Source organism: Lonchura striata, chromosome 1 (assembly GCF_046129695.1).
Source record: "Lonchura striata isolate bLonStr1 chromosome 1, bLonStr1.mat, whole genome shotgun sequence".
Taxonomy (NCBI): Eukaryota; Metazoa; Chordata; class Aves; order Passeriformes; family Estrildidae; genus Lonchura; species Lonchura striata.
Genome location: NC_134603.1, coordinates 2,905,949 through 2,928,929, shown reverse-complemented (window position 1 = coordinate 2,928,929; position 22,981 = coordinate 2,905,949). Strand labels below are relative to the sequence as shown.

Genomic DNA, 22,981 nt, shown 5'->3' with positions numbered 1-22,981 from the left:
GAGGTTTAGATTGGATATTAGAAAAAATTTCTTCATGGAAAAGGTGGTAAAGTATTGAAACAAGGAAATAGCAGATTCGCTATCCCTGGAGGTGATCAAAAAATGTGGATGTGGCACTTGGGAGAGGACATGGTGTAGTGGTGAACATGGTGGTGGTGTTGGGTTGATGGTTGGACTTGCTGATCTTAAAGGTCTTTTCCAACCTTAATTATCTGAATATTCCCGAAGGAGCAAGCTCCTCTTCTTCTTGCAGCCAGTGTTTTTTGTGGTTGTCGCCCTTCCTGATGTCAAGAAAAATCCCATCAGGACTGGACCAATCCTTCCTTTCCTGTAGGATGGAGGGATGAGCTTCATGGCATCTCTTCAGCAAAAGCCTGTCTTCTAGACATGGGGTTTGTGAAAATTTTTAGGACGAAGCAGGAGGTGCAGATCAGAGTCTTTCTGGGGGATGGGCTGCAGATTGACATCAGTTATTACCTTAGAGCCTGACTTAAGCTTGGCCAGCCATCATTTGTGTGATGCCTTGTCTAGGAGCAAACATCTGAGCTAGGAATGATCCAGTACATGTGCAAGATCCTTAATTAGCTGCAGGATCTAGAAGAGGGTTATATGATGTGGGACAGTGGGTGTGGAAGGCAGTGAGAGAACCTGAGGTCTTTTGGGTCGGAGGGATCTCGGGGAGGATGTGGAAGGGAGGGCAGCTGGGGTTGCAGGGTTGGGATTTAGGGATGCAGCCTGCTCATCTCTTAAAAACCAAACTCCATTCCCTCGGTGAGCCTCGATGGTTCAGGAATGAGTTACATGTCGGGCTTTCTTTGCTTTAATGGAGCTCCTCCTCCACTTTTATCCAGTTACCCATGAAAAGTCAGTGAAATGAGACCTACTTAAATCAAATGTCACAATCGATGCTCATCCCAGGCCACCGTTTGTGCGATGTGAACTCAAATTGCCGTAAGGGCAGAGCAGGGAGAGGGAAAGGCTTGGGAAAGAGTTTGGAGAGTGTGAGCAAGGAGCCATCTGTGGCTGAGTGTCTTGTGTTCCACAGTGCTTTTGTCACAACCATGCACCTCTGCAGTGGGACAGGCTGTTGTCCACCAGGATTCTGCAGGGGGGAGAAACAAAGCTGAGGCTTCCTACAGGACATTGCATCCATCTCTGCCACACCCTACCTGACAAAATCAGTCTTCTTTCCACATTTCAGTTTGTAAGGAGCAAAATATGCAGTATCAGCACTCACCCTGCCTGAATAATGTCCAAATCCAATTTTGTCTGATGGAAAACAAAATCAAAGTGTGGATATTTTAATTGAAATTTATGTTTACCTCATTCCCAAAATAATGCTTCTAACCTTGCATGAATATTTTGCAGGAGTAAATTCTCAGGGTGGGAGCACAGTCATAGGAGTTGATGTAAAAAAAAATCACAGTGACCCAAGTCTCTGTAAAAGTTTAGGGAAAGAATCCACAGGTGAGCTGAAACATCTCTTTCATGAGTATTTTGGGAATCTAAAGGCAGAGGGAGATGCAGGAGGGATTGGTGAAGCTCAGGTTTTGTGTCTGTATCTGGTCTGCACCCAGTGCAGATCCCTCAGACCACCTGTACTCCTTTAGGTGCCAGCTGGGTGCTCAAGCCATTGACTGTGTGAGACATCCCACCCTTAAGGGGAAAGAAGCACCCAAAATTTTTGATCAAAAAGAATGGCAGAAGTCAGAGGAGTCCCAAGTTTTATAAGTGAATTTCAGGTGGGAATGGTTATGTTAGTCCCTGATACGGTGGGTTTTGGATAAAGGGGTAGAGTGGAAGGGAAAAAGGAGATGGGTTAAAGAGGGGGAGACAGAAACAAAGGAGACACAAGGAAAGGGAGAAAGAGAAATCACCAGTGCTGGCTCCAGCATTGATCCAGCTGATGGGGTGTCCATGGGCCCAGGCAGTACCTTTTTATAGATCTTTTCTCTGCTTTGGAGAGAAGTCTTTCTCTTTTCATGCAAATCAGTTGTCATGCACAGCCTCTTCTTCTAGACCTTTCTGGAAGTGGGTTGGAGCCTTCAGGGATCTTGGGTGGTCTTGTTCCACCCTATAATTCATGCCCAATTCTCCACCTTATTCCTTTGCCTGCACTGTGCTGAGTTGTGCTGATCTCCAGGTGCCAGAACAAGGATTTTTTTTCCCAGAAAAGTGCTGCCCTACCTGTGCATGGCCCCTTCTCCAACCACACCGTGTTCTTCAGTGTGTTATTACCAACAATCCTTGGTTGGCTTCATGACCACCATGTTTGAGACATTCACATTAATCCCCTTATTTTCTAGGCTTCTGCAGTCTGTCACTAGTTCTTGTTCCATCCTTCCCAGTAGCTGCTGCAGGGTTCCTCACAGTGGCATGGTGAAGGTTTTGTTCCTCATTAATTCCCCTCAGCTGTGAGAAGTGTCCAAAATAAGCAAATAAGGAGGATTTTCCCAAGCCCTTAAAAATTCAGGGACACTTCAGGTCTGACCTCTGTGTATCAGGATTATTCATATATTTTTGTGGAGTAACCCTGTAGTGACTGTGGGCCTTGAGTAAGTGGACACAGGTTTGGTTTGGCCATGTGCTGAGCTGGCCAGGCTCCATTTAAATCCAGCCCTGCCTGATGTGTTTCACTTCACAGAGGGCTCAGTAGCCTGGAACAGAGCTGCTGTAGCCTCAGCTCCATGGCATCCCTCTGACTGGAGGTTCAGGCTGAGCAGCCTCATGCCTGCCAAAAAAACGGTGTAGTCAAGTCCTTAGAGGACTGCCTGTTTCATTCCCAAAATCATGCATAATTTACTTTCCTTTTTTTTATTTTATCTCCTGTGCTAAGCCCTTGCTGTGTCAGAAACCATCTCATCTCCATGAGTGGAGTGTGAGGTGCTGGTGCTGTGCCAATCTGATGACAACCTTGACTGGGCTCCCTGTCCTCTGCAAACGGTGTGACCCTAAAAATCGGGTTCTTGGGTGTCTGTTCTGCGTGGGGCTCTGCCTCTCTCTGCCTTCCTGCCAGCAGAGTTCACTGATGTGGAAATAAGAAAAGTACCAGGGGGGGAAAATAAATGCCTGCAGCAGAGAGAGCCAAGTGGGATTGAGCTCCTCGCTCCTCGCTGAGGACAGGGCAAATTCAGTGACATCAGTGTGGCAGATGTTGGGTAGTTACAGGCACAGGATGCAGAGAGCTCCATTAGAGAGGTTACGGTGTGTGTTTGCTGTTGATGTTGCAAGAGCTGATGTTCTTTTGTATTCAGTCAGGAAAAAAGAACCATTCCACACCAGGTTTTCCAGCCTGTGTGATCCCCTTCTATGAAAAAAATGCCTTGTGTAATGGTGTAGGAGCAGTGAATTGATGGATGGTAGATCCCTGGGGAGGATACACATTTTGTTTTTTTCTTCCCTTGCTTCATTTCATCCTTTTCCAGATGAATGTTTGTGGTTGGTGGAAAATTTTCACCTTCTTTTCATCCTCCACCCTTCATCACCGCCGTCCCAGAAGATCTCGTTTGTAATTGTTCTGTTATTGCTTCATTAATTATCTTCCCACTCTCACACTGGATGTGAAGAGCCTGATCCTCCTCTCATAACACCTTTCACATGCCTGCCTTCCCTGGATATCAGAATTGTTACCCAGGCTTGGCACTGGTTTGTGGGAGCAGAATCAGGTCCAAAACAAAAAAGACTGGGTCAAGGAGAAACAGATCCTGGTCTCCTTCCCTGTTTGTTTGTATGCACAGTGTGATGTGAAGGTCAGCTGAGTGGATGCACCAGCAAACAGGGAAGTTCTTGCCATGGAATTTTCATGGTAGAACTCGCTGAACTTATTTTTTAATGTCTCACTTTCTCTCTTTCAGAACATGGAAAAGGTGCTGGTCCCTTCTGTCACATTAATTGTAGGCTGTGGAGTATCCTCGCTGACGCTTTTGCTGTTGATTATCATTTATGTCTCTGTTTGGAGGTATGGCTTTCATTCTCTTCTCTTCTTTTTGGGGAAAGTAACTGTCTTTTAACCTACATGGATCCTGGAATGTTTGCTCTGTGGTTTTGGGTGTCTGGTGCTTGAGGAGGAATTGTTTGGGAATGAGTGGGCCCTGCAGAAAGTCATCCTGGTGGCTTAGCTGGCATTATTCTCTCCTTTCAGTGCCAGAGAAATTAGCAGAGTGAAATTAGTGCCATGCCCTCATGTAGGGACATTGTTCCATTTCCAAAAGCCTCGTGCTGGTTTCGATGCCTTTGTGTACCCCAGGAAACCTTGTCAGAGGCGAGGTGGACACGCACAGCCTCTTGGCAGGCAAATGCTGCTGCAAGGTAATTCTTTGGGAACATCCAAACCTCCGTGACCTGCCATGAAAACATCTGGCCTGAAGATCTGACAGAACTTTGCAGGAGCTTACGAACGTTCAACCTTAAATCATCTAAATAACTCCCCAACCTTTTAGCTACTTTTTGCCTTCAGCTTCAGATGCATATGGGATCCCTCAGTACATCCCATTGCTGACAGCTCCTGTACACAGGTCAGGTGGAACCTAAAATTGTGTCATTTATGGAGGCTGAAGGGATTTTGAAGCAAAGTTTTGATGAACAATTGGCCCATGCCCCTGTTAGATACATTCTGGTGACTCTAAGCTGGAGGACCCGAGGTGTGCAAGGGATTTTCTCCCTGTATTGCCTTGAACAAGGTCTGGGTTTATCCTGTGAGATCCATGTCTCTCCTAAATCCATGGCAAACACACTGAGACCTTCATGGCTCGAGGCCAAGCAAAGACAAATCAGAACCAGGTGAATGTCTGTGAAACCCAAATGGAGTGGCTGCAGGGAGCACAGTTGGGTATTATTGGTGATCCTTTTGGGAGAAGGGATCAGTGTGAGGCTCTCATTTTGTGCAGTGCTTCTTCTCAGCAGGAAGGAAAGGGTAAATTCCATTTAGAGATTGAATGGAGATAACTTTTTCTTTGATAGAGGAAAGGAACAAGAGAGTAAAAACTGAGCAAAAATGCATCTTTTTTTTTTTGTTGATACTGTGACAGTGCATAGTGGCTGGTTAATTTTGGCAGCTGAAGACTGATCATGATAACGTTTATCTAGAACTCAGGTTTTTCCGTGCCTGGGGTATCATTGGATGTGCTCAAGTCCTTGTCCTCTCCTGCTTTTCCTCAGGCTGGGCGGCACTGAGCAGCGCCGGTAGGTGACTTACTGGGGTCACTGGTGTCAGGATCAAGTGGAAAGTTAGGATAGAAGATTAAAGAGCAAGCGTTCGAGCCTCACCCTCTCTTTCCTATCAGAAACAGGGTCAGGATCTGAAGCCCAAGTTCAGACATGAGGCTGAATCCGTTTGGAGCATGCCAGAGCCATTTGGAATAACCTGATGTATTTTTTTCCAGGACTGTGCTCCCCACCTACCCCTCCAATATTTACTGTTATTGAGGACAGTAAATTGCCTGACCTGTTTCAAATGTGTTCTGTTTAATTTCTCATTCCACTCTTTGCCTTATGCCTATGCCCAAAACGATCAGCAGGAATGGGAGGACACGTTTAAGGGAGGCTTGAATGGGTATTTCTGAGCTAGCCAAGGATGGACATCCATTTCCAAGTGATCCTGAGACCAGCTATATCTTGATTAAAGGGCTCTCTATCCTGAGTCTTTCTGTGTAAATATTTGTAAAGCATGATAAAGTGATCTCTAGAATTTCTCTTTGGTGCGCTGAGTTTGTTCCATTTCTTCTCTGTAGATCATGTTTTCATGTTTTCCAAACTTCACAGCATTCCCGTGGCTGAGCCCTGAGCGCTCTGTGTGTCCTTTTTATTTTAGGCATAGCTGCTGGACGTGAATGTGCTTTCCTATTAACGGTCTCAGGAACTTTGTATTCGACATTATCTCCTGGCTCCCACTTTGTTTTGCCCTAAATGTTGTATATTCTGATAGACAGCAGCTGGAGGAGTGCTTAGAAATGGAATCAGCAGTATTGTTGTCTCTAAAACACAGGAGCAGCATCAAAGTGGTTCTTTTCCTCCATGCTGGAGAGAAAACTCATGCCCTGCTGCCTGATCTTGTGTGGAGAGCACTCACCAGAGCTCAGCTGTTTCGTGGAGCTTTGGCCGGAAAATTTCCCATTCAGAGCTCTGGACAAAGGCATCTGGAGCATGCATCCATAGACCCAGTTTGAGTATGAAACACTTCTGATGAATAAGCTCGCTGAGGCTGACAATCTGGAAGCTTTCCCAGAATTTTGCCCAGCTAGGGTTTGTTTGTGTATATGGGAACCAGAAAAGAAGGGAGGGTGAGAAAGAGGGAGAGGAACACGGCAAAGAAAAGAGGGGCAGAGTAACAGGGAGGTGATCCCAGCTTCGAGCTGCATATCAGGGAGGAAATGAATTTCCCCTCCTCTTTCCATTCAAAACCCCCAAATAAAGGCTGCTCCTTGGTGGCACCTACTCAGGCCCTGGCATGAATGGCACGAGCTTTTTGAGGCAAGTGATCGCTTCAGACACAGCCAACTTGGCACGGCCCCGTTGGAAGCTGGAAGTTGTTTCTGTTCGACGGCTGTTGGTGGCCTGTTGGTGGCCTCACTCCAGTCCCCAGCAGACAGATGGCTGCAAAAATCCCTGCTGCAGATGGTGCATCTCTGGTCTTATTAGCAGGCTCGACAGAGGGGTCAGTGACACAGTGGGCCACAGAAGTGGAGTGACCTTGTTCCATCTCTGCACTGACTGTCCTGGGTCACAGCTGGAGGCACAATCTGTGTGTGGGCCACGTGCTCCACCACCCCTGTGGGAAAAGAGGGGGAATTGCGAGAAAAAAATTGAAAACTGGTGTGGAAATGAAAAACTGAGGGGGAAAACCCAACCACTCAGGGGTCAGAACGGGTGAAATGACACCTCTTTTCAAGCAAGCTCCTTGACACACTGGCATTTCAGAAGTGCCTCAATGTGTTTTCCATCCCTGAACTCATTGCAGCTCAACAGCCTCTGGAGTCAGTGACCTTTCCATAGCATGGGAATCGATCCCTGCTATCGAGCAGCTCATCCACCAGCCCATCAGCGTGTGGGGCAGGGCAGAGCTCTGTCCCTGGCAGCAGCTGGGTGAGTGCTGCATCACTGCAAGAGAGCAGCCCCAGCTTTTCTCACTCCTGAGGACTGATTGAGTGGCTGTCCATGAGCTCTCTTGCTTTAAACCCAGGAGCTCTGCCTGTGCTGGGGATACTGAGGCACTCCTGGCCCTGGTGGGAGGTGGCAGGGATGAGTAAGTGGCTGTGTGGAGAGGGATGTGTGTACACACGGTGAGAAAGCAGCGGTGACTCAGTGTTTGTGGAGAGGAGAGGAGTCTAATGGGGGCAGAGAAACAGACTGTGGGCTTTTCCCACCTTTTCCATCTGTCTCAGCTGCTGCAGGGCTTCACACAGCTTGTGGGGATCCTCACTGGTGACCAGTGACAACACCCGAGGGAATGGCTGGAGCTGTGATAGGAGGGTTGGGTTGGGTATCAGGAAATATTTCTTAATTCAGAGCGTGGTTTAGCACCAAAACAGGCTCTCCTGGGAATGGTCACAGCACCAAATATGCCAGAGCTCATGGAGTGTTTGGACACACACTGAGGCAAGGGGTGGGATTGTTGGGGTGTCCTGTGCAGGGCCAGGAGTTGGACTTGCTGATCTTTCCGTGTCCCTTCCAACTCAGGATATTCTGTGATTGTAGGGCACAGGCTGGAGCAGAAGTTCCCTAAATTAGCAGTGAGTTTTCCCCAGATTTGTGGCTGAGTACAGCATATTTTTATACGTAGACAGAATCCATGTATCAGTAGAGGGGTAGCAAGGCAGCACCCTGGAGTAGCTCTGTCTTTGCTGCAGATGTGGTTTTGGGCAAAACCCACCAATTTCTATGGGTTTTGTTCTCCCTCTGATACAAATTCCTGACTTCTTTAGCCAGAGGGTCTGGAGAGGAATGGTGATTTCTTTCTGTGGAGCATCCTGTGCTGGAGAAGAGGAAACGGAAGGAAAAAAACAAGCGTGGCAGGAGGTCTTCTTAGCATTCTGACTGAGCAGAAACTTAACAAGGAAATGTTTGGAATCCAGGTCAGGCTACCAAGGAGGACTCTAGAAGAATTGCCCAGGAATGCAGGATTGAATTAGAATGGTCAGCTGTGTTTGAAAGTGGTCAGGGATGTGAAAGGCATCAAGAACGGGTTCTGGAGGTTTATCAGCCCCAAAGGATTTCCCAGGAAATGGTGTTGAGTGGGACAAGCAGCCTAGTGGATAAGGAAGTTGAAAAGGTGAAGGTGCCCAGTGGCTTTTTGCCATGTTCTGCTGGCAAGGCTGGCTCCCAGGCACCCAAATTCCTCCACAGAGGCAGAATCCAGGGGAGAAAACGCTCCCCACTGCCAAGGAAAAGAGAAACAAGGACTGTTTAAGTTCTCTGGGTGTTTGCAGATCCATGGGATGCATTGAGGGAGGTGTTTGGTGTGACTGTGGAGCCACTCTCTGTCACCTGGGGAGCTTCCTGAAGGCTGGGAGAAGGCAAATGTTACACCCACCTTTAAAAAGGGCAAGGAGGAGGATCCAGAGAACAACTGACCGGTCAGCCTACACGGCCCCTGGGATGATTAAAGAGCAAGTAGCTCTAAAGGTTATTTCCAGGCAAAATGATGGACAGGGAAGCGATTGGGAATAGACAGTGAGGATTTGTGGAGGACAGGTTGTGCCTGGCTGCCCTATTTTCCTTTTGGGATGGGATGACTGCTTACACGCACAGTGGGAAGAAGCAGCTGGTGTGGATTTTGACATTACCAAGGCCATTAACACAGTCTCCAAATTTTTGTATCCAGATCATGGAATTATTCACTGGATTGGTGGCTTTCTATCTGGATGAAATTCCTGCAGGATTTGAGGGTAGTGGTCAAAAGTTTGAGGCCTAATCAAGAACTGGTCAGGGTTGGCAGAGTGGCCAGCATTGTTTAATGTCTTCTTTAACAAACTGGATGATGTTTGACACTCCTGAGGCCACACCTTGAAAAGGTGCCCAGTATTGGATCCCCCCAAGAGCAGAGATACCAGCACATCCCAGCAAGTCCAGTGGATGCTGAGGGAGCTGGACAATGTCAAAGGAGGCAAAGGGAACAAACATGGAGAAGAGGAGGCTGTTAAAGAGCAGTCATGGAGAAGCCAGACAACTTGCAGAGGTAGGCAGGGAAAGGTCTAGAGGCACCAGCTGCAGCAGGAAAAGACCCAGCTGGATCTAAAGCAAAATAATCCTTCACCAGGAGAGCAGTTAAGTTAAGCAGTTTAGTGCTGTAATAAGTCAGCCAAGAGAGGTGGTAGCATCTCTGTTCCTGGTGATTTTCAAATCTCAATCAGATGAGACCATGAGAAACCTGATCTGACTTTGAAATCAGTCTTTTTTGGGCATAGGATTGGACTGGAAACTTGAGAGGGTTTTTTTTTTTTTCCCCAACCTAAATTATTCTGATTCTTTCCATTGCCAACCCACATCTTGTTCTTTGGAGGTTCAGGGATCTGGAGAACAAGATAAATTCTCAGGGTGTGAAGGGAAGCACAGAAAAGGAGAGTTGGTTTAAGGGGGCTTAAGGGTGAAAAAGTCTTTAGACAGTTGGATTATCTGCCCTTACATTAAAATGCAGATTTATCAACTCATTTCTTACCTTTTTCTGACCAGTGGAGACTTCAGAAGTTCATGTTAATAGCAGTGGAATCCTAGTGTTGCTACACAGATTTATTACATCTCGTTCCCACCAGGACAGAGTCCAAATCTCTGTTTCTGCCCCGTAGCAGCTACTGACTGGAAATTTCAGTTTTACTTCACATAATCAAAGCATTCAAAGGTCTCAGCACCCTCCAGTCACAAATGGAGCAGGGTCCGGGTGATGCCCAGCATTGTGTGGAGCCCAGTGAAATCAGGAAGTCTGGGCTCAGCTTGGCTGTGGAAGGAACCAGAAGCTCATTTTGCATCCTGTCAACTCAGTTTCTTGCTGAGGAGGGATCCTTAATTTTGCAACCTGTTCTGGGGCTGGGAGTGTTTCATTTCAGAGGAGATCTTCCTCTAAACCAGATTTACAACAGATTAAGTAGGAGTTCATGCTACCTTTCTTTTTCTTTTTTGAATCCAGGAAAACACATCTTCACCATACATGTTTGTCTGAAGGTATTGCTCAAGGGGAAGTTAAAAATTCAAAGTTTTACAGCCTTCATTAGGTCTAAAGCACAAATTTACCCTTGGCAGAACACACAGATGCAGCAAACCCATCCTGCCCTCCTCACCAGAAACTCAAAACTCCGCAGCCAAGGCATGACCAACTCACTCTTGCTAAAATTAATTAATGAAATTAAATTCCCAACATAAATAGTTGATGTGCTGGAATATAGGAAATAATCCTGCATTAGCCTTCAGGGATGAGCTGGTTGATTAATACATCTGTTTCTAATTTATATAAGCATCAGCATCTCCTCTTCACTCATCTGGCATTCAGGCAGGGCACTTACAGCATCTTTGAGATAATTCACGTGTGTGAATGTTGGTGTGGTCAGATCTTGAGTCAAGTCCTTGACGACTTGAACCTTTGTAGTTCCCTTTTCATTTTATCAGGTACATAAAAGTGCCTTCAAAGAAATTTCCCTCCCTAGCCAGTGGTTTGAATTAATTGTGGTGCACTTACCTCGGCAGCGAGCCTGGTGCTGTGCTGCAAATCAGAAATGACAAATAGCTGGCTCCTGCAAGGTGCTGAAGGCAACAGCTCCCTAACTGCTGTCCCTGATGTCCCAAACCCACAGCTGCAGTTATTTGGCCTAGTTTGGAGATGTGGTACAAAAAAAAAAAAAAAAAAAAGAAAAAAAAAGAATTAAAAAAAAAACATTTAAAAAAGAGCCAGAAATGCTTCTCAATGCTTCTCACCCCAGGAGGGGTTGTTAGGCTGAAGGAAGTGGAATGCTGAATCACACACACTTTGTTGTCAAGGTGCATGTGTTTGTAATCTGCTTCCATCGCCAGCATGCCTGTGGCTCTTGGTTGGGAATCTTTTCCGTTTGTTGCCTGTTTGTTTTCTTTCAAGCTCCCTTTCAAGCCCCCGTTTCAAGTAGGCAGAGCTGAAGAAGATGTGCAGCACTCTACTGTTTTTAGGAGGGGCTCAGACTAGGCTGGCCCCTCGTTTGTTGGCCAGCATTGATGGGGATGATGGAGATATCTTCTCCCCCTCCCTTCCCCCCTTGGTCTTGTCTGTCTAGCACATAAAATCTTCAGGAAATTGGCAATTCTGTAAAGCCTGGCCTGGATTGCTGCTTTCCAGAGGTCACCCAGGGCAGTCTGTGACAGGGTGGGTCTCCCTCCCCTCTTCTCTCACTGCAGGTACATCCGCTCGGAGCGCTCCGTCATCCTCATCAACTTCTGCCTCTCCATCATCTCCTCCAACGCTCTCATCCTCATCGGACAGACCCAGACCCGGAATAAGGTAAGGAATCCACTGGGGCTTTGTTTATTTGTTTGCTTTCCCCCTGATTTAGCACTGAAATGATCCATTCAGGCAGCGCTTCCTCATTTTTCCTCCATCTGTTAATTAGCGACATGTCAAAGACACGGCTAAATGGCAGATTTCAATTTTCTCTTTCGCTCTCTCTTTGATAATTTGTCAGCATCCTCAGGGCTTTGATTAAAACCAATGTGATATTTTTGAATATCTGCCTAGAGTAGCTGGCACATGACACGGTGAAGAAGCGTGGTGATTTGCGAGGCTTTAACCATTTTATTTTCAAAAAAATTACAAAGACAGATTGAGAAAAGGCTTTAAAAAAAAAAAAAAAAACCCAAACAAACAACCTCTCAGCTTTACATTTATGTCCCTGGCAGTTTTTATACTCTGAGCTGAAAGTACTTGGCAGATGTTAATGAATACAGGCACAAAACTGTCCAACCTTTTTTGGGGATGGGAAGCATTGCCAGATGTACCGTGAGCACTGCAGGGCCGCGAGGGACTCGGAGCAGATCCCAGAGTGATTCCAGCAGTTCAGGCAAGACCCAGTGTGGTTTTCCAAGCCATGAGCACTGGTTGCTCTCTTCCAAGACCCAGCTGGAGAGGTGTGTGTTGCCTCCATGACTTTTTTCCAGCTCAAGCACTTTCAGGTTCCCTGTTGACGTCTGGCATGACAAATCACTGCTCACCGTTACCATTTTCCTCTTGTAAATTTTCCCCTCTTCCAGAATGCTCTGACTATCATAACTCTGTTGAGCCAAAAAACGTGAGTCAAGACGCCTCCTCCACTCTTTCTGCTGCCAAAATCACAATCAGAAGTCAAAAATTAGTTATTGTTTAACAGGAACCAGTGACCAGCTGGGTTTTTTGAGCCCCTGCTTTGGCAGCATGAGCATGGTGTCACTGTTAGAAGCATATCAGGAATAAAATCTTCCCTCTGAGGATGGTGAGGCACTGGAACAGGTTGCCCAGAGCAATTGTGGGTGATCCAACACTGGAAGTGTTCAAGGCCAGGTTGGACAGAACTTTGAACAAAGAGAAATATTCCTGCCCATGGCAAGGGATTGGAATGAGATGGTTTTTACGGTCCCTCCCAAAACTCAACCCATCCTATGATTTTATTATTCCTGCAGAGAAGCTGAAGGATTTAGTGAATCAGGGGCTCATTTCTATGGAAAGCCCTTTGGGTTAGGGTTAAGTTGTTTTAAGAAAAGCTTTCCATATGCTGGAGCCCCGTCTGTGCAGAGAAGTGTGGAAACAAGCAGCCATCTCTGCTCCTGCTACAAAGTGCCCTTCAGAAGCTCCCTTCCCAAAGCAGAGTTGTCTTCCATTGCCAACGTGGTTGGCAAGAGCTGGAGAGAGGGAGACCCAAGTCCCTGCTTTCCTTGGTTGCGTTTTCTGCCACACCAAAGATGTGCTGGGAGCTTCTTTCCATGGGATGAAGCACTGAGGGATGCTCAACAGGACAAACCACAGCTGGACTCCCTCTTTGATGGTGGTTCTTCACCTCAGGACAGGAGCTGGATGTGTTCCTCCTCTCCCACCTCCTCCAGAGCACAGTTATGAACCCAGGTTCTCCCTGGTGGGTTTTTTGTCCCATGACTCTGGGAGTTCACTGTCGGAGCTGTTGGTGGGGATTCGAAGCTCCCAGCAGTGATGGCAGGAGGCAGATTAGATCTTTGCACATCCATATGCATGAAACCCCAGAAATAGAAAGGTTATTCTTGGATTTCCTCTCAGCCATCTAGTAAACAGTCTCTGGCAGGCAACAGAGAAAGAAAACTATGCAGAGGAGAGACGAAGGAGTGTAAATTAAGATTTTATTCACATTCAATTATCAATAATAGAGCACCTTAAAATGTTGGTGATTTATAATTGTGGCTTCTCTGGGAGATTTCTGCGGTATCGGCTTCCCTGGAAATGTCAAATTCTCCCTGGATTTCCATCCGTGTAACCTCAAAGGCGAGATTCCACGCCTGGATTTGCTAAGCTTTTTGAAGATGAAAGGCCTGGGAAAAGGCAAAAATAAAATTACAGTCAGCAATCCGGGGATACAAAGGAAAGGGATGCTGCAGGAAGAGGCCATGTCTCCGAGGCTTGTGCTGGAATCGAACAGATTTCTCCTCTTAAGGGGAAACAAGGGCTAATGGCCTTGACAGACTGACAGGCTCTGCTGGATCTTGGGACATCATATCCCTGTGCTTAGCCCTTCATGGGGATGTTTGGTTTTCCCCACAAGGAAGGGAGAACCTGCAGCAGAGGTTGCAGAAGCAAATATTTGCCTGCCTATCAGTTGGCCAAGTTCATTTGAGGCGATGAGTTCATCCTGGTCCAGCTGAGATGTGCATATTTCTCTTGTCTTCCCCTCCTCTCTTCTGCCCTTTCTGTCAAAGCTACTCATTGGAGAAAAAAAAAAAAAAACAAACCCAAATGTATCTCTGTGGTGTAAAATTGTAGAGCAAAGCTTTTTCTCTCCCCGTTACAAGGAAGAACTGTGTTGGTTTGAAACAAAATCAAAAAGGCAATGTGAGCAGTGTTGTACCTGATATCAGTCAAAAAAGAAAAGGGTTATAAAATAGCCAGCTCTTCAAATCCATTCCAGAAAGCATTCTCTGTTTGTAGCTGTTTCATATAGGGATTGTAAGCTGATGAATAGGAACCATCTTTTTTTTAGGATTCTTGTAAAATGTGAAAATTGCTGGACATTATCATATTGAGCTGTGTTATTTGTACTGAACTGACATCCCAAATCCACCTTTAAGCAGAATACGGAGAGATTTGGTGTCAAATGCAAATCTGGACCAAAAAAAGACAGTTCCTATCTCAGAGAACACACGGTCTTGCTTTTATTCCCAGCCTCTGATAACGTCAGGTGGTGCCAGTGGATGAATCGAGAGCAAACCGATAAAATCATGATAAAAGCCACTCTGTGCATGAGAGCTCTGGCTTGAAAGATGCTGGTGGTTGAAAAAAAGAGAAAAAAGAGAAAGGTTCATTGACCGTAAAGCCAAGTCCACGTTTCCCCATATAACTCAAAGCAAAGAAATTCTTGATTATAAACCTCCCCCTCCCCCAAATGCCTGAAGCCCTTTTTTTTTTTTTTTATCCATAGTCACTTTTAAAAATCTATTTGCTTTCCCTTCTTCACTGGAGTTTCTTCCCATCACTTTCTTCTCGAGTACATTGATTCACAGTTTTGAGCCCCCAGATGGGGGGAAAACTGGCTGAGTGAAACAGAGCGGCACCAATTTGCACCAGTGAAAGATTTGGCCTTGCTGAGTTAAAACAAAGACGAGCTTGTCAGCTTTCCAGTCCATCTCCCTGGCACTCTGGGATTGTTCTTCATAATGCATTTGCCAGTTCTTTCTCCAGTTTAATTTTAAATGGCTTAAGCTGCCTGCATTTCCCTTGTGAGATTTCCCCACCAAGTAGTAGAGCTCACCATTATGAAATTCTTTCTAATCTAGGGGGTTTTTCTTTTCTTTTTTTTTTTTTTTTTTTTTTTCCTCCTGTCTGCTGGTAGTTATGTGCTCTTGGACAACTGTGCCCTCATGTTTGCAGTCCTTTCCCAGCCCCTGGTAGCTGTGGTTTCACCCAGCTCTCATGACTTAACTCTTTCACTCAGCCCTGGTTTTCTGGCAGGGGCACAATCCAAATTACCTTCCTCGGATTTCATTTCCATGCCTGGGCTGCCAGGGGCATGGTGCTTTGCAAACCTTTTGAGATGACTTTAGTGCACTGTTTACTAACCACTCCATCCCTCCCCACCTTGTAAGGATCATGGCAATAGTTTGGACATTTTGGAAATTAAATATATCCTGCTGAAGCCAAGAAAGCACCAGGATGGGATGTGTGCTCGGACTTCTAGTGGAAGGTATCCCTGTCAGCCTAGTCTGAGCCCCTCCTAAAAACAAAAAAAAGGGGAGGTTGTAATTAAATTATCTTAAAGATTCCTCCCCACTCAAACCATTCTACAATTCCAGAATTCCTCTGAGGCGTTAACCATGGCCTTATCCCAAAGCTCATACTTTAGAGCAGATGATTTACACGTAGTACTTAAATTTAACGCTTTGGTCTTTACTGGTCAAAGCTTGTGGAGGAGCCTTCCCCCTCTTAAACAGTATTTCCATGTCCTGATCTCCATGACTTTTCCTTCCAGAGCCTGGCTGGGGAGCGTCTCCCGCGCCTTCCTCTCTGCTCCCTGCTGCTCTCTCCGCCTGCCGCTCCTCTCACGTGTCCTTTCCTCCTCTCTCCAGGTGATCTGCACGCTGGTGGCGGCTTTCTTGCACTTCTTCTTCCTCTCCTCTTTCTGCTGGGTGCTGACCGAGGCCTGGCAGTCCTACATGGCCGTGACGGGCCGGTTACGGAACCGCATCATCCGCAAGCGCTTCTTGTGTCTCGGATGGGGTGAGGATCCGGGGGCTGCGGAGCAGAGAAGGGCCAGGCTGCAGGAGGGGCTGCTGCTCCTCAGGAGGCTTGGCAGAGGGTGTTTGGAACCCTTCCAGGGGTTTCAAGAAGGGCTGAAATTGTTAGAAATAGAGATCCATAAGTTGAACCTCCTGCCTGGTGCACCTGAAAATAGAGGAGATGAATTTAGGCTTCAGAGGGTGCACCAGGAGTGGTTTCTCCTGGGTCTTGTTTCTCGCTTTCTACTTTTCTCTCTGTCTCCCTCTGTGTTGGATGTGTTCTGTTGGTGCATGATACCAGCCAGGGGAATCGTGGCCTGGATCAGCAGGACCAGGGCAGTGATTGTCCCTCTGTGCTGGGCACTGCTGAGGCCACCCCTCCAATTGTGGGGTCTGTTTTGGACTCCTTCCTACAAGAAAGAGGTGCTGGAAAGTGTCCAGAGATGGCAGTGGAGCTGGGGAAGGGTCTGGAGCAGCAGGAGTGGTTGAGGGAGCTGTGGGGGCTCAGTCTGGAGAAAAGGAGGCTCAGGAGGGACCTTCTGACTCTGCACAGCTCCCTGACAGGAGGGTGCAAGCAGAGGGGGCCAGGCTCTGCTCCTAGGGAAAAGAAATAGAGCAAGAGGAAGCAGCTCCAGTTGCACCAGGGGAGGTTTAGATGGGATATTAGGGAGAATTTCATCACTGAAATGGTGGCCAAGCATTGGAACGGGCTGCCCAGGGAAGTGGTGGAGTCACCATCCCTGGAAGCACTCAATGAAGAAGTGACATTTAGGGTCATGCTTTAGTGGTGGACCTGGTTGGACTTGATGATCCTCGAGGTCTTTTCAACCTCAATGATTTTATGGTTCTAAGATCCTGCAGAGCAACCTGGAGTGAAGCAAACTCTGAAATCCTGTCTCCATGGCAGCAGCGCCTTTCGGAGACAAATAAACTGCGAGACTGCTGCAGATGCTTGTAACTAATTTTTCTCCCTCTGCCTCTGCCGTATGTTTAATTTATTAGCCTTAAATGATGCATTCTGTAGTAGAAAACAAATACAAACCCATAAACCTGGGCTTTCAAAGCGATAACAAGGGTGTGTTTGAAAGGAGCAGCGGCACAAAAAGTTGCTGAGAAGTGAGGAGGCAAAGGAAAGAAAGGAGTGTGACTGAGCTCTATTAATGCCTCATTTTACTACTGAAGTCTCACAATTCACCCCAGGCAAGAGATTTCTGGTGCTTACCAAGCACCCTGATGTGATTTATTCTGGCACATCAAGAGCTGTCCTCGTTGCAGCGCCTTCATCCCTTTAAGTTTTCCCTCCTAAGCTTTTGCTTACAATAGAGAATAAATTGTGTTATTAAAACCCAGGGTTTGCGTGTTAGCAGAGGCAGAACCACAGTACCTGCAGAGGACAGGCTGCAGGAGCCTGGGTGTGCTCATGCGTGTGTTTATACCTCCTTGGTGACTCCAGCAACATCAGGGATATCAAATGTAACAGACTAATAGCTTTCCTAGGTAATAAAAAGGGATTTTTTCCCCCCCCCCCAATTTGTAAAAGCTGGGACAGATGGGCGTGTTAGCCAAGGGAATTTTGGATGAGCAACATTCGCATTTGTAGTCTGTGCAGATTAAAAAAAAAAAAAAAAAATCCCCCTACATGTGTAGAAGCATAATTTGCACCGCTAGTAAAATGTAGTCAGCTCTGAGCTAGGATGCACTGCTGATAAATGATGCATAATAACCACTTGGAGTAGGTTAGGACAAGAAATGAAGAACACTCTTGCCTATTAAGGCGGCAAGGGAATTTTGGATATTTAGCATCCTGCTAGACTTCAGCTGTAGAGCTGGGATTAATGGCACTTGTAAGAGGAAAGAAGCCGAAAATATGTTTTAAAGAGCATAATCTGAAATAATTAGTGCAATTCACTTTGTCATGGGCTGGTTCTCCCCCCTTTCCCCTCTTTGCACATTTGCATTTCTCTAAGCCGTCGTTCGAGACGTCTTTGCCAAGTTCTCAGCTGCTCTCAGCTGTAGCTCATTGAAGATGCAGAGAATTTCAGCAGCAGGAAGGATTATTTTATATTTCTTTGGTTTCCTCCTAGAGGTGCAACTTTGCAATTCAATTTTTAAATTATTATTAGTAATAATTATTATTAATGATTCTTGTCCATGCTTGGACAATGCTCCCAAGTTCATGATGTGACTCTTTGGGTGATCCTGTGCAGGGTCAGGAGCTGGACTTGATGATCCTTGTGGGTCCTTCCAGTTCAGGATATTCTCCGGTTTAGAACAGACAGATAAATTGTTCCCTGGGAACAACTCAGTCATCATATTTAGCCCCAATAAAGAAGAAATATTTTTGTCAGGATTTTTATGACCCTGTTATAGTTTCCACAGCTGAATTTTTAATGCTGCCATAGCTCAGCCTCTGAGTGGGTCTTCAGCTGTTTATAACAAGAATGGCTCTTGGGAATTATTAGCAAACATCTTCTCTAGTGGAACATGATTAACACATGGCCTGATTCTCCTGTGACCTGGAAGTACAAAATTCTTTGAGAGAGGTTTTGAATGGCTTTACGTAGAAATGTGAGTGTTAAATTCCATTTGTGCAGAAAGCCCCCAAAGCCTTGCTGGTACTGCCTGTACCACACCAGGTGTATGGAACAGACCAGTTAGGAATAAATGTCTTGATAATAATAAAAAAATAGATTAAAATTTGATTTTTTGGTGGGGATTTTTTCAATCTAATCCCATCTAACTTTGCTTAGACTGGTGAGAGCTTTCCCAGGGCTGCACCTCTCATTATGATGCTCTTTGGCTTAACCACCACGACGTAGCTGCCACCTGTAGTAGCTGCTCCTTGTCCAGACCCATTCCCAGCCCAAACTGAGACTTTTGGAATGAGACAGTCCCTGGAACTGCCAAGTTCACAGCCCCACTCTGGATTTCTGCATAATTACCACGTCGGAGAGAAGCACTTTGTGAAGAACATGCTGCTATTTTTTGGCAGAGCCTTTGCCAAATTTCCTCTTTCCCAGGGTCTCCTGCACCAAGCTGTGTTCCTGGAAATGTCCCTTCCCCTGTGGTTTCTTCCCATGGGATGCTGTATTGATGGCACAGGAGGGATTGGAGCAGACAGGATTTATCCAGATGAGGTGTGAAGGAGGCTGAGTGAGAGGTGGTGAGGGAAAAAAATGAGAAAAAAGAGGAATGGAAAAGAAAAAATGAAAGAAAGGAAAGGAAAGGGAAAAAAGAAAGGAAAAAGGAAGGGGAAAGGGAAGGAGAAAGGGAATGAGGAGGAGGAAGGGAAGGGAAGGGAAGGGAAGGGAAGGGAAGGGAAGGGAAGGGAAGGGAAGGGAAGGGAAGGGAAGGGAAGGGAAGGGAAGGGAAGGGAAGGGAAGGGAAGGGAAGGGAAGGGAAGGGAAGGGAAGGGAAGGGAAGGGAAGGGAAGGGAAGGGAAGGGAAGGGAAGGGAAGGGAAGGGAAGGGAAGGGAAGGGAAGGGAAGGGAAGGGAAGGGAAGGGAAGGGAAGGGGAGAAAGGAGAAAGGAGAAAGGAGAAAGGAGAAAGGAGAAAGGAGACAGAAATTAGTATTAAAAGAGATACTTTTTAAACCCACTGCATGTTGGGCTTGGACTGATGAAATGTGACCTGTGCCTGGAAATCTCACATGGGAAGAGAAGCACTTCCCTGCAGGATAACCCTCAAGTGCTCCATATTCCAGCCAGCTTGGCCCTGTGGCTCCCAGCTGCTGCAGAGCCTCACTGTTAATCAGCCTTGGGATGATTGGTGTTGCTGAAGGACCCATCCCACAGGAATGTTGTTTGGAAGCTGTGCCTGCACATTCCTCGGATCCGCTGCAGTCACCTGCCGTGACCTCTGCAGCTCAGGAATTAGGGCCTTGTCAAGGGCCACTAATCCCAGCTGGCCACTGATCCTGCTGATTCTTAATGGGATTTTCCCATCTTTAGTGTTGAGACAGCTTAATTCCTCCTGCCACAAGGAGGAGGGGTATAAAAAGCCACATGGAGGCCTCCAGAGCTGATCTCCAGACATTTCTTTAGGGAAAGGGGAGAGCTGGACTTTGAACCTTCATAGATCCTGGAAGAGACCTGAAACTCTTTTTCATTGTTCAGAGAAATCTGTGCCATTGCAGATCTTGGGGGACATGTTTGGGATAGGGAAACTCAGTTTTAATTTCCTTTTCTGTCTCATTTGGGGCAGGTTTGAACCTGGGTTGTTCATCCTACACTGAGTGCAAAGAAAGCGCTTAATCTTTGGGTTCTTGGAGTTGGGTTGTGACTGAATATTCCAACTTCAGAGACACCATGAAAAATCCAAAAATAAAATAAATCAATTTTATGCATCTGAATCTGCTGAAAGACCCCCTCACAATTTTTGAGACCACAGCAGGGCTGGAGCTGATTGCAGCTCATGGTATTTGTTTAAGTAACAGAGGTACTTAAAGTTCTGTTTTTAGTTCTGAGGGTCCTGAGCTCAGTCTCTGCCCCAGAGCCAGGCTGAAATGGATGGTGCTGGAATAACTCCAAGAAAAATGGGGAATATTGAGTGGGAGAAGGGCTGCACATGTGATGAAATTACTGATTTCCTCCTGTTTCATTTACACAGGGCTCCCTGCCTTGGTGGTTGCCATTTCTGTGGGATTTACTAAAGCCAAGGGATACGGCACCGTGAACTAGTGAGTAAAGGATTCCTTTTTTGCCCTCGTTTTATCCTGCATCCTTTTTGTCAAAACCCAGCCACTGACCCACAGGAGGCAGATTGGGAGCTAAATTTCCATGTGCAAGGCAATCCCTGCATCCCTGCCTCCTCAATCCATCATCTGACCAAGCTGACAAAGATTGTTCCTTTAAAAACAAGTTCATAGGGACTCATTAAGTTTAACTGTTGTATTTGTGACATCACCTTGATCTAAATAACTTTTACTCAGAGCTTTTTAATGTATTTTTTAAGGGGGAAAATGTGGAATATTTAAAGTTTAGGATGTTTAAAAATTAATACCAGCTTTTTTTTTAAATCTGTTTTTGTGCTTGACTGGCCTCACATTTTCAAAATCGCTCAGCTCAGTTTTAGGCAGCAGAATGAGCCCGACTTGTGCAAACCAAGGTTTTGACAGCAGCCTGTGTTTGCCTCTTTTCCAAATGCAACAGATTTTGTCTTTAGGAAGCATTTATGTGCTCATAATGGGGGAAGGAAAACAGGAAAGAAATAATGCAAGGGGTAAAAAAATGCATCACTCAGAGCTGAGCATTGGTACAACTTCAAATGAGAAAGGAAAAAAGAGAAAATACTTTTCCCCTCTGTTGTGAAAAACCTTAGAAATGTCATGCATAGTGACAGTTCAGGGATAATATTTTATGTAGCAATAAGTCAGGCTGTTTCCTACTGCATCCCATCATTTTCCAGAGCCTTCCTGGGCAGGGATTTGCAGCCCACACGGGCGATGTTTGGGACTGGAGCTGTTGATGTGGCCGGCAGCAGATGAGGCTCCGCTCGTCCCACTGAGGAAATGTCATGTGGAACCTCCTGCTCTCCCTCAATTCCCACCACATCCTGCACACCCACGGCCAAATGGTCCAGGGTTTGCATTTTAATTGCAGGGGAGAATGAAAGCAGCACAGCAGCGCTTTCTGTTTGCTTTGCAACCTGAATTCTTGTATGGCAGAGGGCTCAGGATTGTGGATTTCTCGAGTGCAAATCCATAGACAGAATTCCTGAAGCCTGTGCTGGCATCAGGATGCATTGGCTGTCCCACCTTCAGTGTGGAGAGGGACCCAGTGGTTGTTGTGTGACTCAGGAGAGGACAAAACACAGCCTGGTTTGCAGGAGCATCACCAAAATCCCAAATTCATTCTCTTTGGATTTTCCGTGGGTCAGCTGCTTCTGGCACTTTGCTCCAGGCACATCCATGAGAATAATTAATATGAACAAGCCTCAGGGAGATGGGAGGGAGGTCCTGGATATTTCTGCTGCTCTTTTTTTTGTTTATGGGCTGGTGGGAATTGGTGCACTGAGCTTTGTGGCTCTGTCAAAAATGTGAAAGTTTTTTGGTCAATGTGGACCACACAGAGTGCCTGGGAGGGGAAGGGAGGAACATGCAGGAAAGCATTCCCTGTTTTCTGCCCTGGAAAACAGCATCTTCCAGCCTGCAGACTGCAGCCAGGAGGGTGTCAGCATGGGACAAAACCTGCTGGGCTCCTGCTTTGCTCTCCAGCTGGCACAGGGTGAGGTGGCCAAGAGGCTGGGCTGACTCTCCAGCGTTCCCAGGGGTTGCCTGGTCACTCCAGCTCTCCTCCTCTTGCTGCCAATGCTCTGAGTCCTTCCAGCCCTAAAGACTCTGTCACTCCTTGCATCCAAGGGCTGGATATCCAGCCAGGGGATGGAGGGGGATCCCGTGCTCCCAGCTCTGCTGTCAGGGTGTTTGTCACCAGGATTGTGGTGGTGGGGCCTTCACAGCCCAGCAAGTCCAGTTTGATGAGTTTGGTTTCAGTGATCCTTGTGGGTCCTTTTCTGGGATATTCCATGGTTCTGTGGTCCCTCCTTTGCCTTCTTTCCACATTTCCCAGTGTGGGGTGAAGCTGGTGAATCCCACCAAAATCATGAGAAGGACAAGAGTTCTCTCAAGCTCAGGGATGCCATCAGACATCCCCAACACTGCCGTCCTGTTGTAATTTCACACTTTGGTACCTTCCAGTACTTAAAAGACATACAAGAAGGCTGGAGAGGGACTTTTTCCAAGGGCATGTAGTGACAGAACAAGGGAAAATGGCTTTGAGCTGAAGGAGGATAGATTTACATTGGATATTGGGAAGAAATTCTTCCCTCTGAGGGTGCTGAGGCCCTTGCACAGTTTGCCCAGAGAAGCTGTGGCTGCCCCATCCCTGGAAGTGTCCAAAGCCAGCTTGGAGAGGGCCTGGAGCAACCTGGGATAGTGGAAGATGTCCCTGCCCATGATAGGGGCATTGGACAAGACAATCTTTGAGGTCTCTTCCAACCCAAACCACTCCACAGTTCTCTGAATTCCTGCTGGAATTGGCTTTACCAAGAGCCAGACTTAAACAGAGCTCACTTGCACTGAGTGGTGGGTTCATGAGCCCTGATGCT

At 46.6% G+C, this 22,981-nt stretch overlaps 1 protein-coding gene across 11 annotated transcripts in view; it reads left to right on the top strand.

The window, feature by feature from the left end:
* ADGRB1 (adhesion G protein-coupled receptor B1) overlaps positions 1 to 22,981 on the top strand; it is a 283,170-nt gene that overhangs the window by 211,383 nt on the left and 48,806 nt on the right. For 7 of the 11 annotated variants that reach the window (XM_077781813.1, XM_077781806.1, XM_077781807.1 and 4 more), the window contains 5 exons: positions 3,855 to 3,958; positions 5,086 to 5,181; positions 11,350 to 11,452; positions 15,727 to 15,877; positions 20,486 to 20,555. In XM_077781813.1, the coding sequence (XP_077637939.1) occupies positions 3,855 to 3,958; positions 5,086 to 5,181; positions 11,350 to 11,452; positions 15,727 to 15,877; positions 20,486 to 20,555 (524 nt within the window). The remainder of the gene's footprint in view (positions 1 to 3,854; positions 3,959 to 5,085; positions 5,182 to 11,349; positions 11,453 to 15,726; positions 15,878 to 20,485; positions 20,556 to 22,981) is intronic. The other 4 variants (XM_077781811.1, XM_077781822.1, XM_077781819.1 and 1 more) reach the window with 2 other exon arrangements.